We start from the raw sequence: 17,043 nt of genomic DNA on the forward strand, positions 1-17,043 counted from the left end.
AGCCTCTGGAGGTCTGGATCTGGACCCAGGTCTGCCAGTTGGGGACACCTGCTCTAGACCTTCCAGCTATATAGGGTGCATTCAGGGTGGTTCCAATGAAACTTTATGGGAGGGAAATGTCCGTAAAGAAAATTGACAAATTTTGAACCGTGTTTTATTTGGAATTCTTTCCACACTCATCTTTTGGCTGAAAGACCTTTCTACTACATATGTTTAAAATGATGGGTTAATATTCACTGACAGTAAAGTGTAAAAAAAAAATATTTTTAAATGCCTTTGGCAGGTAGTTTCCACCATAGCATACAACCTCAATTTTCAGAATACTTTCATGTCACGAGAAAACAAACTATTGATAAGTAAATAACAAAAGGTTCACCCTCCCAAAAATGTACTATTTTACAATATTATTTGAAGTAATAGCCATGATTATGGGAAAATATTGTCTGAAATCTAAAACTTAAAATTAGGGGGAAGAAATGTCACATATAGCCTACTCTGACTAGTCTTAAACGTAGGTCTAGTGCGTGTATTTGATTTATATGTAGATATATTTATTCATTAGTAATCTCGATAAACATGGGGATACTGTTTCTTTAAAGGTGACGGTCCGCCTTGTGGTTGTTGTGCGGAAACCCCGTACTGGCTCTGAGGGGACCCAAGATGGCGTAGTACTCACGGGGACACAGTTAGCTCTTATCTAACAAGACTGTGTTGATGAATGGCAGGTAGCGTTATTATGTAAAGCGTAGCGTTCAAGTGAACCCGACACCCGAGTTTGACGGTTTGCATTGTTTCGGAAATGCATGAATACCATTAGGGAGAGAGCAGTCTCTCCGCGGCCCCGAGCCAGAACATGGCGGAACACTGGGGGAGAAATAGCAGCTAACGCTAACTAGCAGCCGCATTAATTAGCCACAAGAAGGCATTCTGGTTCAGGGTAAACGCGCTGCTGCCTGTCCGCTATTGTCAAATAATGTTATCGGTCCACGGTTGTGGTCATACTGTTGTGAATGTTGTCTTTAGTGCTGGAAATGTGGGGTGAAAGCAGTTAGCGCACTTGCTACACAGGCGCATCGCTATCGTTGCCTTGAGCGTACACAGTGTACTGATCGGTAAACTGCAGTGTTTTGGTTTGCTGCAGCCGTATACAGTCGTCTACGCGTACACCGTGTTTAACCGTCACCTAAAACAGTGTTATGTCTGTCAGCTTTAGTCTGCTGAGACGCAGGTTAATGTACATACCCTCTCCATTGTAAATTAGTCGTATTGTTGCTTGGCACAATGAGGTTGAAACCAAACTTGTGCAACATGTCCAATATCCCGTAAGGTTACTCACGGGACAGTGTTATCTGAGTTCTCCTCTAATCACAAAGTGGACTGCAAGCAGAGTGAAACCAAAGGCTGAGTGGACACAAGTTTTGGCGCTGTTGGCCAAAACGCACGTACGGCACAAGTTGCGGGGGTGCAGGAGAGGCCACGGGCCGCTGCCACAGTTTGCCAGGATGACGGACACTCGGCGGAGGGTCAAGGTGTACACCCTGAACGAGGACCGACAGTGGGACGACCGCGGCACCGGCCATGTCTCATCGGGCTACGTGGAGCGGCTGAGGGGCACGTCTCTGCTGGTGCGAGCCGAGAGTGATGGTCAGTACACATCAGGAGGCTATTGGGCTGATGGATTGTTGCTACTGTTTGTAATATCTATAATTCACTGATGAGGGTATAGTGTGAACAGCTTTTCTAATTGAAAAATGAAAAAATTTCGTTACATAAAGGGACTTTGTTTATTTGTTAAGGCTTTATTTATCTCAATGAAGAAATTAACTTGTTTCAGGCACTTATAGACCCATGCAATCAAAGAAGTAAAATAAAGATTTCTTAACCTGTTATTTGCAGTTTAGGGTTAGTTAGTTTCTCCAATTATGCAAATATAAATCCTGAATTGTACTAACGGGAGAGCTCACAGCCTTCAATGCCATTGTGATACCTTTTGAAAGCCAAGACCTTCTCGTTTTTAATAACGTGTAAGATCTGTGAGTGAAACGCAACATACATCACATTTGCTGTTCCTAACTGTTCCTGGCTAACTGGCCCTGACCCTAAACCTAACCCTATCCCTCTCCCTCTGATCGGGGGACGGCAGGTGGTAGGTTAATGAATAAATAACTTAATAACTTAAAAAAAAAAAAAAAAAAAAAGTCAAAGCCAAAAATATAATCGAATTAGAACAGTGTAAAGTTATAGAGGTGGTGACTGAGATAAAGTGCATGTATTTGCAAATACAATGGTCATTGGACATTAAATTCAAACTTATTGAGCAGATAAGATACAGATAAAATGATGTACTAATAGGACCTGGTCTGCAAGCCCTGCTGTTAATCCCTTAAAACACTAAATTGAAATTGTAATGTCTACTGAGGTTGAAAAAGCAAAAGATGTATCATTTTCCAAACCACTTTGGAGCAGCTTAGAGAACACTGTATATTTGACACACATGTAATATTGATATTATAAAACAAATGTCACAAGACTCCAATAACATGGCATAAGAGTGAGTCGGGACAAAGGCCTTAATGGCTGTGTTGTGCTTATTGTCCACCTCAGTCACAAGAAACTTGTTTTGATACAAACCAGCGTACCCAATGGAACTGCTAAATTGCTATTTCCGACTAATGGCACTAACTTAGTCATCCAAATGTTGTAGGCTCAAATCCAGCGCGTAGAAGAGTGCATACTGTTATTGTGTACTCGAGCAAGACCCTGCCTATGTGGTTTGTGAGTGAGTGAATGGTGCAGTTATGTTCATTATGTAGCCCTGCAGTAACATGGTTCCAGTGAGTGTGTAGATAATTACTGTTACTGTACTTAACATTGTCTCTCATCCATCAGGGTCTCTGCTTCTGGAGTCCAAGATCAACCCGAACACAGCCTACCAGAAACAGCAGGTGAGTGACGGTGGACACACTGACCCACAGTGGACTGGTTGCTCAGATAAATAAATACTAACGTCCTGTTGTGTGTCGTTCAGGACACTTTGATAGTGTGGTCAGAGGCAGAAAACTATGACTTGGCACTGAGCTTCCAGGAGAAAGCTGGCTGTGATGAGATCTGGGAGAAGATCTGTCAGGTAAATGTTTGTATGTTTTTATAAAGGGGACAAATGTGCAGTTATTAGGACAAATATGAAAGTTGTGATTTGTAGGCCATCTTCCATGCACATGCCTTCACAGCTCTGCCCATACATTTTCAATTGGATTGACATCAGGACTTTTCATGTATGCATTTGCTTTTTGAAGTTTCTTTTGCAGTAAGGGCTTCTTCCTGGCAGAGTGCCCTCTCAGCCATGTACAGCGCTTGTTTCAGCATCTTCGCCAGGTCTTTTGCATTTGTTCTTGGGTTGATATTCACATTTCAGACACAGCACGTTCATCTCTGGGACACAGAACCCGCCTTCTTTCTGATCTGTATGATGGCTGGACATTTCCATTTTTTTAATATTGCATATAATTGTTTGAACCAATGAACAAGGCACCTTCAGGTGTCTTGAAATTGCACCCACGGATGAACCAGACTTGTCCTCCCAAGGACATGACATCGTCATCTGGGCTTTCCCAAATATATAGTAATCTTAGGCTGTTTTCACACATGTTGGAGCGCCTTGTAGTTTCGCCTCAAGACTGCCTTAGCTCCAACTGCATTTACTCCAAAGTTAGTAAAGTCCGTGTTCACACAAAATATCACAACATCAGCCACGTAACAATGATCAGCTGTTCAACGAACTTATTCCCATGACAACGAGCATCAACCTGTCAATGTGCCGACACCGGCACGCACGCAGCAGGAATAGAAAGATGGAAAAGAGGCGTACCTGATAATTTAAAGTTGATCCATTTTGCCTCAGAGCAGTAATCCAAACTTCCTCAGGCAGCGCGTTGTCATTGTTTTTTCGTGCAAAAAAGAGGCATCAAAGCGAGAATAGTTCACCAGAGGTCGGCCACATTCACACCACACCCGCTCCGACGCAGAGAGCGGCTCAGGCTGCTCCGAGACCACCTGTTTCAGCCGCAGTCGGAGCAGCTGTTTAGTCTTAAAGCCTGTGTGAAAACGCCCTTTAGTGTAACTTCCGACTTTGTAGAAAGTAACAAAAAAAAAAGCAAAACAATCTCATTCTTCTGGCATTTAGCAAATAGAAATCATTTAGAATTTAAGTTAATTCTGGTTTCATGTCAGACACCGAGAAAAAAAATGCAAATGTGTCTTTATATCGTTTATGTAAATATCTGGTTCCCACTGTACAAATCCTAATAGCATTTAAGAGAAGACTATTACTTCACAGTTGTTCTTACTTACATAACTTTAGCCGTGTGATTTCCAGTTTAGCCTTGATGATGAATGAGTTTTCTCTCTAATCTCTTCATATCTCCCTGGCCGCTGTTCCAGGTGCAGGGCAAGGACCCGTCAGTGGAGATCACTCAGGACGTGGTGGATGAGTCTGAGGAGGAGCGCTTTGATGACATGTCCTCACCGGGTCTGGAGCTGCCGCCCTGTGAGCTGAGCCGGCTGGAGGATCTGGCGGAGCTGGTGGCCTCGTCGCTGCCCTCGCCGTTGCGGCGAGAGAAACTGGCTCTGGCCGTGGAGAACGACAACTACATCCGCAAAATCCTGGAGCTGTTCCGCGTGTGCGAGGACCTGGAGAACAGAGAGGGACTCCACCACTTGTACGAAATTATTAAGGGCATCTTCCTCCTGAACCGCACGGCCCTGTTCGAGGTCATGTTCTCTGAGGAGTGCATCATGGACGTCATCGGCTGCCTGGAGTTCGACCCGGCACTCCCACAGCCGCGGCGGCACCGGGAGTTCCTCACCAAAACGGCACGCTTCAAAGAGGTCATCCCCATCTCGGACCCCGAGCTCCGGCAGAAGATTCACCAGACATACCGCGTGCAGTATATCCAGGACATGGTGCTGCCCACGCCCTCCGTGTTTGAGGAGAACATGCTGTCCACGCTGCACTCCTTCATCTTCTTCAACAAGGTGGAGATTGTGGGCATGCTTCAGGTGAGACGTGCAACCACCGTGTCCTTAAAATGGCTTTATAACACAGCAGACTGAAGTCTTCATGTTGTGATGCAAGTGCCAAAATCGGTTTGAATGTTCTGTGCTTTCTTTGTGAAGAAAAGACCGTTATACGGCAAAAGCAATTCAATATGACCAACATTTTACTCTTAGGGTCATTTTTTTGTTGATGTTCTCTAAAGTCCCCGTCTGTGAGGTGTACTCCTGTGTTGTTTGCTTTAATCACTGTTCCACGAGTCGTAAGTGTCCCAGCTCCTATCAGACTGGTTTGTTTGGGAGTCCTTTATGGCCATGTGACCTTTGTTTTTGTACTGTGTCAACTCAGCAGTGTTTGTGTACGGCCGTCCCCATAGCGACGCTCCAGTGTTGTGTAAATCACTCGGCTCCACTGCTGCCGCTCTGCCGTGTCAGCCGCCCCTTTTAACCCATTCAAACTGCAATCTGCACTCCACATCTTTGCTCATTTTGATACGTTCAGGGGACATTTGTAGATGTCTTATGGAAGTTTTTGTTTTAATTTTAGTCATAGGAATGTTTCCGCTGACTTATATTAGACTAAAGCAAAACAAAAGTAGTTAATGAGCCTAAAAGTATGATTAAAATCCAGAAACAGAGAAACAGTCCCTGTTTGTTACTCACTCCGATTTGGATATGTCCAAAAGAGATGCGGCCAAAACTTTATCCAGGGCACTTCAACTTTGCTGTCTGTCCAGTGTTTGGACGTGTGTTATGCTTTTTATTGTTGTTGACCACGAGAGAGACCAAGGATCATCGCATAACATCAAGAAAAAGTGTATAAAAGGGTATTGCTCTGCCCTACTCTGTACAGTTTTGATTCATTTATTAGTTAGTTTGATTTGGTTTGATGTTTGGACGTTACACTGTTGCAATCTGTGAGAGATGATTGTTTTTGACTCGCAACCGTCCATTTTACGTGTTGTCTCTTGTCTCTAATGTCAGGACGATGAGAAGTTTCTGACAGACCTTTTTGCACAGCTGACTGATGAAGCCACAGAAGACGACAAAAGACACGAACTGGTACATTCCGTTGGTTTATATTTCCATCCGGAAGCCTCCATATCTGCAGTTTCTTCTTCTTGGTGCTGGAAAACATTTGTACGGATTTGTTTTGTAGGTGAACTTCCTGAAAGAGTTCTGTGCTTTCTCCCAAACGTTACAACCTCAAAACAGAGACGCCTTCTTCAAGACATTATCCAACATGGGCATTCTACCCGCACTAGAAGTAATACTGGTGAGTGGACTACTATTACTACTGCTACTACTTTAACGGGCCCTTCCTTTCATTTGCTCTGGAAAAATCATGACTAAAACTGAACACGGCAAAATATACACTAAATTACAATTTAGTTCCACATAAATCTTGTTTTGGTCCCGATTTAGAACCTTTTTTAGTCTTTTTACCCATGATTTGAACCCTGCGGCTCATACAACAATGTGGCTAAATTCTAGATTTTTATGGTTCTTACTAAACATCCATCGTGATAGATGGCTAGAGAACGAAAAAACGTGCCGCTTTGGATTTCAGCCGTGGAGAGGCAGAGCTGAGCGGCTTCACAGGTGCAGAGTTCATCATAACAAGTGCACGTGTACTTTCCCTGTCCGCCCCCGTCTACTTTACGGCAAAATTAATACTATTTGTAGGGAATCGATGACGTGCAGGTCATATAAATGTGACCTGGCTGTTCAGACTGATGTCGCAATGCAAAGATCACACACAGGTCACATAGGGGCAAAAAAAAATTGGAATTGGGTCATTTCAGCCTGCAGTCTGAACACATGCATAGCCTGCCAGAGACACAACGTGTTAGTATGTAAATATACCATTAATTCTAAGCACGCGCAGTCCAAGCGCCCCAAACCCCCACCCCCAATATCCATCACGATGATTCACAGTAAACATCGTCAACAGCCAATTAAGGGGACATCGCCCAACCCTAAAAGGTACGCCACTGTTCTCTTGGAAAATTTGACTGCACATAAAGAGAAAAGTCCTGTATTCCCAGCTCTTCGAATGCACTTGGAACAGTATGAACAGCTGCGGCTTACAGACCAGTCGGTCCTATGTACACACATTTTGTTGGTGAGGCTTATATTCGAGTGCACTCAATAGTCTGAAATTACAGTAATTTAACGTTGTGTGTTTGATTGATATATTGCAATATTGTTATCGCAAGCAAACAAAGACATGGAGTCAAGACGTTATCTTTACTACAATATATTTGCCTATAAAGCAGAGCAATAACAAACATAATCTGCAAGAACAGAGTGATAAGCCTTTTTATTTTCAACATTCTTCATTATTATCACAGTTGTTGGTTTGAATATTGAAAACTTTTTACTATGTCATAACGTTGTTAGCTCATCAAAAACAGACCTGAGCTGTGTTTCAACCCACTCGTGCATCTCTGTGTAATCTTTGAGTCTTCACCAGAGGTGATTCTTAGCACCATAGCTCCCAAACAACTCTTCCCAAGGTCCTACGTATCCATGAAACGCTTTCGCCATAGCTTCATAAATAAAGAAATTTGAATAATAAATGCCTGGATTTGTTTGTGGCATTAAATATTTAGTATTTAAAAGCATTCAATTTGACATTCTGTTGTGTACACCTGAATGTGGTTTCTGGTCCATTTCCACTGCTGAATTTAGCTGCACTGCATCAGTTGACACAGAGGTTACAGTATTAGTAGTAGTGTGTTGGGCAGTCACCTTGATGGTGGTAGACAGAGTTGTAATCAGTGTGTGTTTCCAGGGAATGGATGATGTCCAGGTGCGCGGGGCAGCTACAGACATCTTCTCGTACCTGGTGGAGTACAACCCGTCCATGGTGCGGGAGTTCGTGATGCAGGAGTCTCAGCAGAACGATGACGTGAGAGGCTCTTTAGTAAATGGCACTTGTGTTTTGTAGACCTGTACTGAACTGAACGTCTCCTCAGGACATCCTGCTCATCAACCTCATCATCGAGCACATGATCTGCGACACGGACCCAGAGCTAGGGGGCGCTGTGCAGCTCATGGGGCTGCTGCGGACGCTGGTGGATCCAGAGAACATGCTGGCGACGGCCAATGTGAGCCTGCCTTCTACTGCTATACACATGCGCTGCTGTGATGCACTGCCTTACAGTGATCCACAAACATTAGAACTGCCATGAATGTGACTGAAATAATAGTGCACTCAAAATCAAACAGTGTGAATTGTGTAAATATTTCTTGGCCACGTTCAATGCGATCCAAATCCTTTCATAACGATTTAACTGTTTTCCTAAATTTGTGTTTTATCCAGAAAACGGAGAAGACGGAGTTCCTGAGTTTCTTCTATAAGCACTGTATGCATGTTCTGTCGGCGCCACTTTTAGCCAACACCACAGAGGACAAGCCCAGCAAAGGTACTGACATCTTTTATGTTTTATCCAAGGGCATGTGATTTAAAGGTAATCCTGTTAACTTGGGTCATTCTTCTTTTACTGCTGAAGCACTTGGATGTATATTTCTGTGATTTTGCTGAGAAATGGATAAAACCCAGAAGTTTCCAATTATTATCAAACCCGTTCTTTAGACTAGACATGCACCGATCCAGATGTTTTGCTTTGATATCAATAACGATACAGGGGGTTTGAGTATCTGCCGATATCTGATATTAACCACTACCAAGAGACTTTCTGAAAAGTGTCTTTCTCTGAGTGAAAAAGTGAATGGTTCTCTTTTCTCAATTTTAAGATCAATAAAGTCTTTTCTTGTCATGATGTTACAGATCAATTATATCTATTAATAAACTAATGGAAAAACATTAAACAAGGATCACTTGTTAAATGATCAATCACACACACTTGGCAAACACACACTATTAGGCGTCTGTCTTTTATAGTGTCTGACCCAGCCTTGATTAGTTGCAGTTAGCATTAGCATGCTCCCGCTAGCTTTCGAATGCTATTACTAGCCGTGGCATTTTACGCGAAGATCAAAAATACATTTGTGGAGGTTAAAACTAACTCAGTGATTGAATTCTAAATGACATACAGCAGGTCCATATTCACTTAGATTTAGACGATGAAAGTTGGGTTTTCAAATCGGCGAGAGCCTAAACAAGTATCGATCGGTTCAGTGTCAGTTATTTGTAGCCATACCCGATATCATATTTTCCCCAGTATTGGCTCAGATATCCGATACCAGTATTCGATCGATGCATCCCTTCTTTAAACTGCTTGTATTACAGTGCCATTGGTTTATTAGCATGCTTTTAGCTAAATATGAAAGCTTGTGTTATCACAGACAGTTCCAACCAAACAAGGAATCGCAGACCAACACTGTCCTTCTTGATAAAGTGTCCTTTCTATACACCCAAAATATTAAAGTTCCGAAACACGACATATACGTAACATATATATTGAACACATGAATGCAGGATGTTTCCACTGTCAATAGTCTTGACGGCCTCTCCTGTGCCCTCTCCTCAGACGACTTCCAGACTTCCCAGCTGCTGGCTTTGATCCTGGAGCTGCTGACCTTCTGTGTGGAGCACCACACGTACCACATCAAGAACTACATCATCAACAAGGACATCCTGAGGAGAGTCCTGGTGCTCACAGCCTCCCAGCACGCCTTCCTCGCTCTTTGTAAGAAGAGAACAAATGCATCTGTCATTTGATCATCATCATTTTAACTAGATTTAGGAGTTTGTTTGTTGAAGCGCTGGCTTCTTCAGAGCATCGGCGGCGCCACGTGTAGGTTATGTCCGTGGCCCACCCAACGGTCCGCATTATTCAGTGTCCTCTGCCTCTACCAGGACAGACAGCTGCGCAGCCTGCACCTTTGTCTGCAGAATCGCTCACATTTGAATGTCTCTGTGCAGAGTGTTGCATCGTGCTCTCTGTCCTGTTTGTGACCGGTGCAGAGCAGAATGGAGTTGGTGATCATTGATCAATAGTGTTGGGAACTTATTTTAACCCAAAGACGGCGGAGACTCGTCTTTTTCACAAAGATGCAGACGGAGACTTTTTTTCTTTTCTTTTTCCTCTCTTCTCTCTCCGCTGTGACCGGCTCCAGAGAACTCTACAGCCTGCTAACTTTCTGTTTGGCAAGGCATGTTTATTTATACCACGCATTTTGTACACAAGGCAACTCAATGCACCTGATTTGATCTGAACTTATATTTGTTCATGATGGTTGTAGATTATGCCTGATGAATGAACAGAGGCTTCATGCACGATGCCTGTGCGTGAAGTCCTGTTCCTCATTGTTCTCATTAAATACGGCCGTAATTTTGTCAACTGCATTAATAAAACAGCGGCACAACTGTTTTTCAGCGCCATTCAATCACAGTGGCCTCTGTCGGCGCGTTTGATGGCCGAAGCACAAGCGTAAGAGTGAGTGCCCCCACCTAGAGGTTAGATTGGGCACAAAAAGTCAAGCCTGACCCGAGCCCGCAGGCATAAAGACCGACCCGACCCAGCCCCAGCAATTAACTTGAATTGTTTGTTCGATCCTGAAACAAACCCAAAGTAAATATTAATTTATTTAAGGCTCAGATAGGTACATCTGCACAGTGTATTCATCAACAGCACGGTGTTTGAGAGGTACACGGTGCCGTGCACGCAGCAGTAGCGCACATACCTGGGTAGGCCAGAGATGTGCGCGGAGCAGGTTATGTGCCAGCGCCGCAGCTCAATGTCTCTGTCTCCTCTTTGCCGTCGTCTCGTTTCCATCTCTCTCTCCTCCTCCATGCATTTACAAAAGCTACTTTTTACAAAGTAACAGGAACCAAACTGCTTATTTAAAGAGTGAAGGGTGATGTTCTCTGCGTGGCGTCGGTATCAAAGCCTGACCATGCTGCTTAAACGTGACAACACAGCAGCACGTGCGCCCGCCCCCTGCACCACCTCCCTCCCGGACTCCTCTATTTTATATTGCGTATAACCACAAACCCGACCCAAACCCGACTGTAATGTGTAAAATATCGGCCGGGCTCGGGCTTAAAATCTCATCTCTACCCCCCATTTTGGATCTAATTTAATGTTCGATACCACTTTGTAAATGATTTGTTGTCTTTATCCAATGCCGGTGGCTAATGTAAACTGTGGTAAATGTGTGAACAGGTGCCCTGCGCTTCATGCGGCGGATCATCGGTCTGAAGGACGAGTTTTACAATCGCTACATTATGAGGAACTTCCTGTTTGAGCCGGTCATCAAGGCCTTCCTCAACAACGGCTCCCGCTATAACCTCATCAACTCGGCCATCATCGAGATGTTTGAGTACGTGCGTGTGGTAAGTACCAGCTGACTGTCTTCCGTTTGGATTAATGCTGCCTATGTTACCACCATCCCTTTCTCTGTGACTTATGCCTCCTCTGTGCTCTGTGCAAGGAGGATATCAAGTCACTCACGGCACACATTGTGGAAAACTACTGGAAGGCACTTGAAGACGTCTCCTACGTCCAGACGTTTAAGGGACTGAAGCTTCGATACGAGCAGCAGCGAGAGCGGCAGGACAACCCCAAACTGGACAGGTCTGACTCATCCGTACAGTTTTAAGTTTGAAAACACCGAGGCTGATTATGCATGATGTCCACTTTAAAGGAGACACAACCCACAAAATCAACTTTTAAACTAATTCTAATGTTGTTCTCTTGTCAAACACCTGAAGGAGTCGCTTAATTTACAGTTATCGAGCAGTAATTCTATTCACTTTGCTTGTTTATTTTGCTTCTGAAGCTGCCCTCCACTCTGTACAACCTTAATTACATTGTGTCATAGATGAAACACACAGCTGTCACTGACATTTTTAAACTACATAATCCACAGTGTATTCCATCATTACAGCGGCACGACTTTCAGACAGTGTTTTAATTGATGACGCTATTGCCGTCATACCCAAAAGAATGCTTTTAAGCCTCCTTCCGTGCCCTGCAGCATGCGCTCGATCCTGAGGAATCACCGGTTCCGGCGGGACGCACGGACGCTGGAGGACGAAGAGGAGATGTGGTTCAACACAGACGAGGACGACCTGGAGGACGGAGAGGCCGTGGTCCCTCCTTCAGACAAGATGAAGCCGGAGCAGGACCTCATGGAGCCCATCAGCAAGTTCATGGAGAGGAAGAAGGGTAGGCCGCAGTTATCTTCAAATATTCACATCACAAAAAACAGCTTCACAAATGATTTAAACAAACATGTTAAATACATCTAGTGCTTCATATATTATCATTTATTTGCAATGGTCCCAGTTAACAAATTGCAAAAGTAGCAATTAGTTTTATGTTATAATGTCCTCTGAAAACAACACACTTGTAATCCTGTTTTTTTTGCCCTGCAGTAAAAGACTCTGAGGATAAGGAAGTGTTGGGGAAATCGGCCTTGTCGGGTCGACAGAATCCCAGCTTCAAACTGTCCTTCTCTGGCTCCACTAAGTCCAGCCTGTCCAGTCCTCCATCTGCCTCACTAAACCCAGGCTCTCCGGGCTCACCAGGGTCTCCGGGCTCAGGGGCGCGCAGCTCTCCCTCCACGGCCGTCACTACAAAGGTAACAACATTTCATAAACTAAAACACAAACACTTGGCAGATTTTATTTTATCAGGCTACTTTAGGTATTTTTGTCATAGTTTCTGACCCAGCCTTGATTAGTTGCCGGCTAGCTTTAGCATGCCTTTTTCTAGCCACATCATTTGGCCTGGCGAACAAAAATATGTTTGCGGAGGTTTAAACGATTGGATTCTCCAGGTTCTTAGCTTCAAAATCACATACACCATATTCACTTAGGTTTAGTTGGTGAAAGTTGTGTTTTTAAAGCGGTGAGAGCCAAAACTGGTATCAGTTCAGTATTGGATTTTTGTAGCCGATACTCGATATCGTATTTTTTCCAGTATCGGCTCCAATATCCGATACCAGTATCGGACCAGAGCATCCTTAGATGGCACCAAAGGCATCGATTGAAAAGAAAGGAAGAGCACTGAATAAATATGGATTGGTCCCATGTCTCATTTGCAAGAGAGGCTAGTTTTAAAGTTTCTGTACAATACAAGTGTTTCACAAGAAACTATATGACTGGCATGAAGGATTACATTACATTTATGTCCAAATACTTTATTAGTTTAGTTTAGTTGCTTCAGCCTAACTAATTTTGAGCATCTATATACTGCTCAAACAAGCTTGTATGTGCAAACCCCATAATCAATAACATTTACATTTCAAAATGGTTGAACACAATACAAAAAAATTATGTGCACATTCTGTTCAGAGTAAAAATGTCAAACTGGCATCTACATCAAGGAAAATGTACGACTTAAACACACGTATGGATTCCCCACTGGGTGTAATACATAATACCGTTACAAAACACTGCATTTTCTTACATACATGTATTAACACAGTCTTCAGCGTTTGAGCCCTGGGCTGACTGTCTGTTTCTCCTCAGGGCGGGTTGGTGGGTCTGGTGGACTACCCCGACGACGACGACGATGAGGAGGATGAGGAGGATGAAGACGAGGACAGTAAAGGCCAAGGGGACGCTCTCCCTCCGTCCAAAAAGTCCAAACTGAGCTCGTCCTAAAAGCCACTGAGCACTGACTGACGCACTCCCCAACACTTGTACACATGAATGAATGAAGCCAGGCCCCGCCCGTCTCCCTTCCTCCACCAGGACTGACGAGCAGCAGCGGCGGGGCGGGGCGGCTCTTCAGAGGCGAGAGTACTGTCAAAGCCTCCTCTGTCCGAATCCTTCAAGTGCCAATCAGGACGCGCGTTACAGGAGAGTCAAACTGAACCACCGCTTGTACAGACTATAGGGCCGAGTCTGCTTCCACAAGAAAGAAAAACTGCCTCAACTCCTCGCTTCCCACGGAGGAGAGAGGGCCATGGCGCGGAGCTCGACAGTGCACTCACCTCAGGCTCAAATCCTCACTCACTTTTCCCCATAGACTTTTCAGGGATTGGCAAAAAAAGGTTGTCAGTGTAAAGCAATTGAATTGAAGAACATTTGAAATTATGCCAAAGTGCAGCGCGTATAGTTGAATAATTTGCTTTATAAATATTTAATGTTGGATGTTTTTGGAAAGATTTATGTGGAAAATGAATGGGAATTTCACTTAAAAGCCCTGTACATGATTTGTTTGTTTTTGTTTACAAACAAGAGGGAAAGAGATAGATTCTTAACCCTCCCATGGCATTTCTTGCATCACAAATCTTTACAGGGATGAGTTTATGAGCACGTCTGACAACTTTCAGGGAGCCAAGAGGAGCTTTATTGTCATGCTAATGCTAACAGCAGCTAGCCTGCTGGTTCACAGTCAGTAAATATGGAACTAGAATTAGAATGCACAGCGCACAGGGGTGTTTTGATTGTATTTCACAAATTTCTAAAAGTAAACTACAGGGCCAATAACTGCCAGAACCCGAGGTGTTTGTCTACTTTCGAGCTCTGCGGCCCATGGGCCTCTCGACACCGTGGCTGGGGCTAAAAGCGCAGGAATGGAGATGTTGGTGCTTTGAGGAGCCACGTTTTGAGAACGCAGACGCACCCACGGAGAGCTTGCGGGCTGGACCATTGCCCCACTGCCCCGGCCCCCCACTCAGGGAAGGACTACACACAGCGACCCCTACTGGTCAGCCAATTCAGACCCACACCCACCCCTCTCTCTTCTTTCTCCACTCTTTTGGCCTGTTGCTTTCTGTCCCGGTTTTAGTTTCTTTTATAGGACCAGGCGGGACGATGTCTCCGTTTGATGATGTCATCAGTGTCGTCGTTTCTCAGCGGACAATTCTTTCTCTGAAGAGAAAACCAAGCCAGCAGTTTCTTTGTGTTCCTTTTTTAAATTTTGTTTGTCTGCCTCTTCTTCCTCCTGTTTTTGTAAATGACTCGAGAGACCTGCCTTTAAATGTTCAGGAGGTTTTCAGCCGCACTTGAACAGGTTTTTAAAGACCTCAGTAGGTTGAACTAGTTTTACCCTTTTTGCCCTTTGAAACTGCAGATTTTTGGAAGAATTTGTAATCCCGTCTTGATTAAAGATTGAGTGGAATTCTCAATGTGATGAATTTTGTCATATCTTTTTTTTTGTTTCATTTTACATGAGTGTATTTAGTTGTTCAGAATATTTGGGACCATTAAAATTATGCTGTAAGATATTCTACTCCCTCTGTCTACAGTTTTCACTTCTCATGTAACCCACAGCGGCACGGAGCCTCCAGCAGGGGGCAGCATTGCTCCATGAACAACATGTTCTGGGTACATTAACTACTTACTTGACCCTTTCAAAAACAAATGTTCTCTTTTTCTGTATGTTTGCCTTGTAATTCTTAGGAACCCACCAAGACATGTTTATTCCAGTTTAGGGAAGTCAGATACATGAGATCTTGTGCAGTTTGTTTTTATTATCTGATCTGCACACGTTTAGAAAAAACATTAATTGGGATTATAAGTGGTTTAGGGTTAGTTCAAAAATCTAGTAGCAAGAATATTTGAGTAAATGTAGGCTTTTATATTGGAAAGTCGCACTGAGATTTTACAATCTTTTTAAAACCTGTAGAAAAGCTTGTATTATTTTATGATTTTTAGGTGAAACGTTTTAATAAGTATCTGTACTCATTAACCCCCCAGTTTTCTCTCCTTTCTAAAAGGCCAAAAACTGTCAATTTTGTCACCATCTCTTGCCTGTGGTGGTCTAGATTTTTGATTCCTGCTTCAAAACAAGCGGACCAAAGACGCACCCCTGTGGTGTCCCTCCCACATCACTGCAAATGTTTACCAACTCAAGCAGAGACAGAAGAATGACTTTGGTGCCATCACACTTCCCCTGTTCTCTCTCTCGCAGTGACATGAAAGGCATCTCCAGACAGCAGCGGCTTTTCAAAGTGCCAGACCCTCTTAGCTGCACAGCGGGGCAGGGGCAGTGCCACCAGAGAGGGAGGGTCCCACCGTCCCTGAGCCAGGATTCAGAATGCAGGCACAGAAATGTCCCACTGGCAACAGAGAGACACATATTGAAAGGTCACTAACAATTCTTTTAATGCTGAAGCCTATCACTCGCATGCAGAGATGGAAATAACAACTTTAAAAATTACACCCTTAGGAAATTCATTTGATTTTCCATTAACCAGTGCAGGGTTTCCGTGGGGCATTAAAAAGCTTTATAAGTAATTGAAATATGCCAAAAATCAAAGCCTTAAATGTTATTAAATCTTTTTGTTTTGTTTTGAGGAATGGTACCATTGCTCAACCTTTTGAGTTTTACGTTATAAAAATTAAAAAGTTAAAAACACAGTCTGAAACATATTCAGCTGCAATTTTGGCTGAAATTGTACATGATATTTAGCAGAAAGTTGCCCGTTGTATCTTTTTGATATCAAATTTTTCCCCTGTTTTTCTGAATGCTTGTTAATCTTACTTAATTGTTTGCTTCTTTTGTCTGTGGCATTAAAATATAGTATTTAGGCAATAACATTGCTTTTATAAAGTATTTAATTTGCTGCTACCTGTAGAAACCCTGTGGCTGGCACACACTGAACTCCCCCTGAGCGTTCATGTTTTGTGAAGTATGACTGAACATTTGATGATGGTCTGTTTAAAAAGGGAGAGAAGGTTTGTGGAGCTGACCAATCAGAGGCAGGGCTGGGCGGTCAAAATGAATTCCCTCACATTTCATTGGTAAAGCCGGATATGGCGGCGGTCACGTGTCTTGTCCAAAACATGGCAGAAACATGCCATGAACACGAGTGGATTATAAAGAAATACTTTGTTTTTTAAAATGTCATTTCGTTGGGATATAAAGCTGGCGACACGGGTTGAAGAGGGCAGTGGTGTGTGGAGTTTAAACAACTAAAAGTACATCATGGAGCTACAGGTGAATGCAATGGTTTTTGATATGTACCTTTGCCCTGTCAGTGGGTTCACCTCTGGTTGTGAAGGAAACTGTCATGATTGTTCGAACGTTGCAATAATGTACTTTTCTGAAGCGCTCTGGA

The 17,043-nt window shown here is 43.5% G+C and overlaps 1 protein-coding gene across 2 annotated transcripts; it reads left to right on the top strand.

Annotated features, from left to right (window-relative positions):
• The first annotated feature begins 617 nt into the window (after positions 1-617).
• smek1 (SMEK homolog 1, suppressor of mek1 (Dictyostelium)) lies at positions 618-14,012 on the top strand. Of its 2 annotated transcripts, none has more exons than XM_079572368.1 (15): positions 618-1,644; positions 2,890-2,945; positions 3,029-3,127; positions 4,441-5,058; positions 6,037-6,114; positions 6,212-6,328; positions 7,850-7,966; positions 8,034-8,165; positions 8,381-8,483; positions 9,552-9,710; positions 11,190-11,359; positions 11,458-11,600; positions 12,004-12,194; positions 12,404-12,609; positions 13,502-14,012. In XM_079572368.1, the coding sequence occupies exons 1-15, from the start codon at positions 1,503-1,505 to the stop codon at positions 13,634-13,636; spliced, it is 2,466 nt and encodes an 821-aa protein (XP_079428494.1). In that variant the 5' UTR covers positions 618-1,502; the 3' UTR covers positions 13,637-14,012. The 2 variants fall into 2 exon arrangements, with proteins under 2 accessions (XP_079428494.1, XP_079428495.1); XM_079572369.1 differs by having other exon boundaries at positions 11,461-11,600.
• The last annotated feature ends 3,031 nt before the right edge of the window (positions 14,013-17,043 follow it).

The sequence above is a fragment of the Gobius niger genome, assembly GCF_951799975.1.
Source record: "Gobius niger genome assembly, chromosome: 15".
NCBI classification, from domain to species: Eukaryota; Metazoa; Chordata; class Actinopteri; order Gobiiformes; family Gobiidae; genus Gobius; species Gobius niger.

Bases quoted from the DNA above. Each gene is read 5' to 3' on its own strand.
- smek1 (XM_079572368.1), top strand. From the start codon at position 1,503: ATGACGGACACTCGGCGGAGGGTCAAGGTGTACACCCTGAACGAGGAC. The intron at 1,645-2,889 runs GTCAGTACACAT...CTCATCCATCAG, and splicing joins GGTGCGAGCCGAGAGTGATG to GGTCTCTGCTTCTGGAGTCC. The intron at 11,360-11,457 runs GTAAGTACCAGC...GCTCTGTGCAAG, and splicing joins TGTTTGAGTACGTGCGTGTG to GAGGATATCAAGTCACTCAC.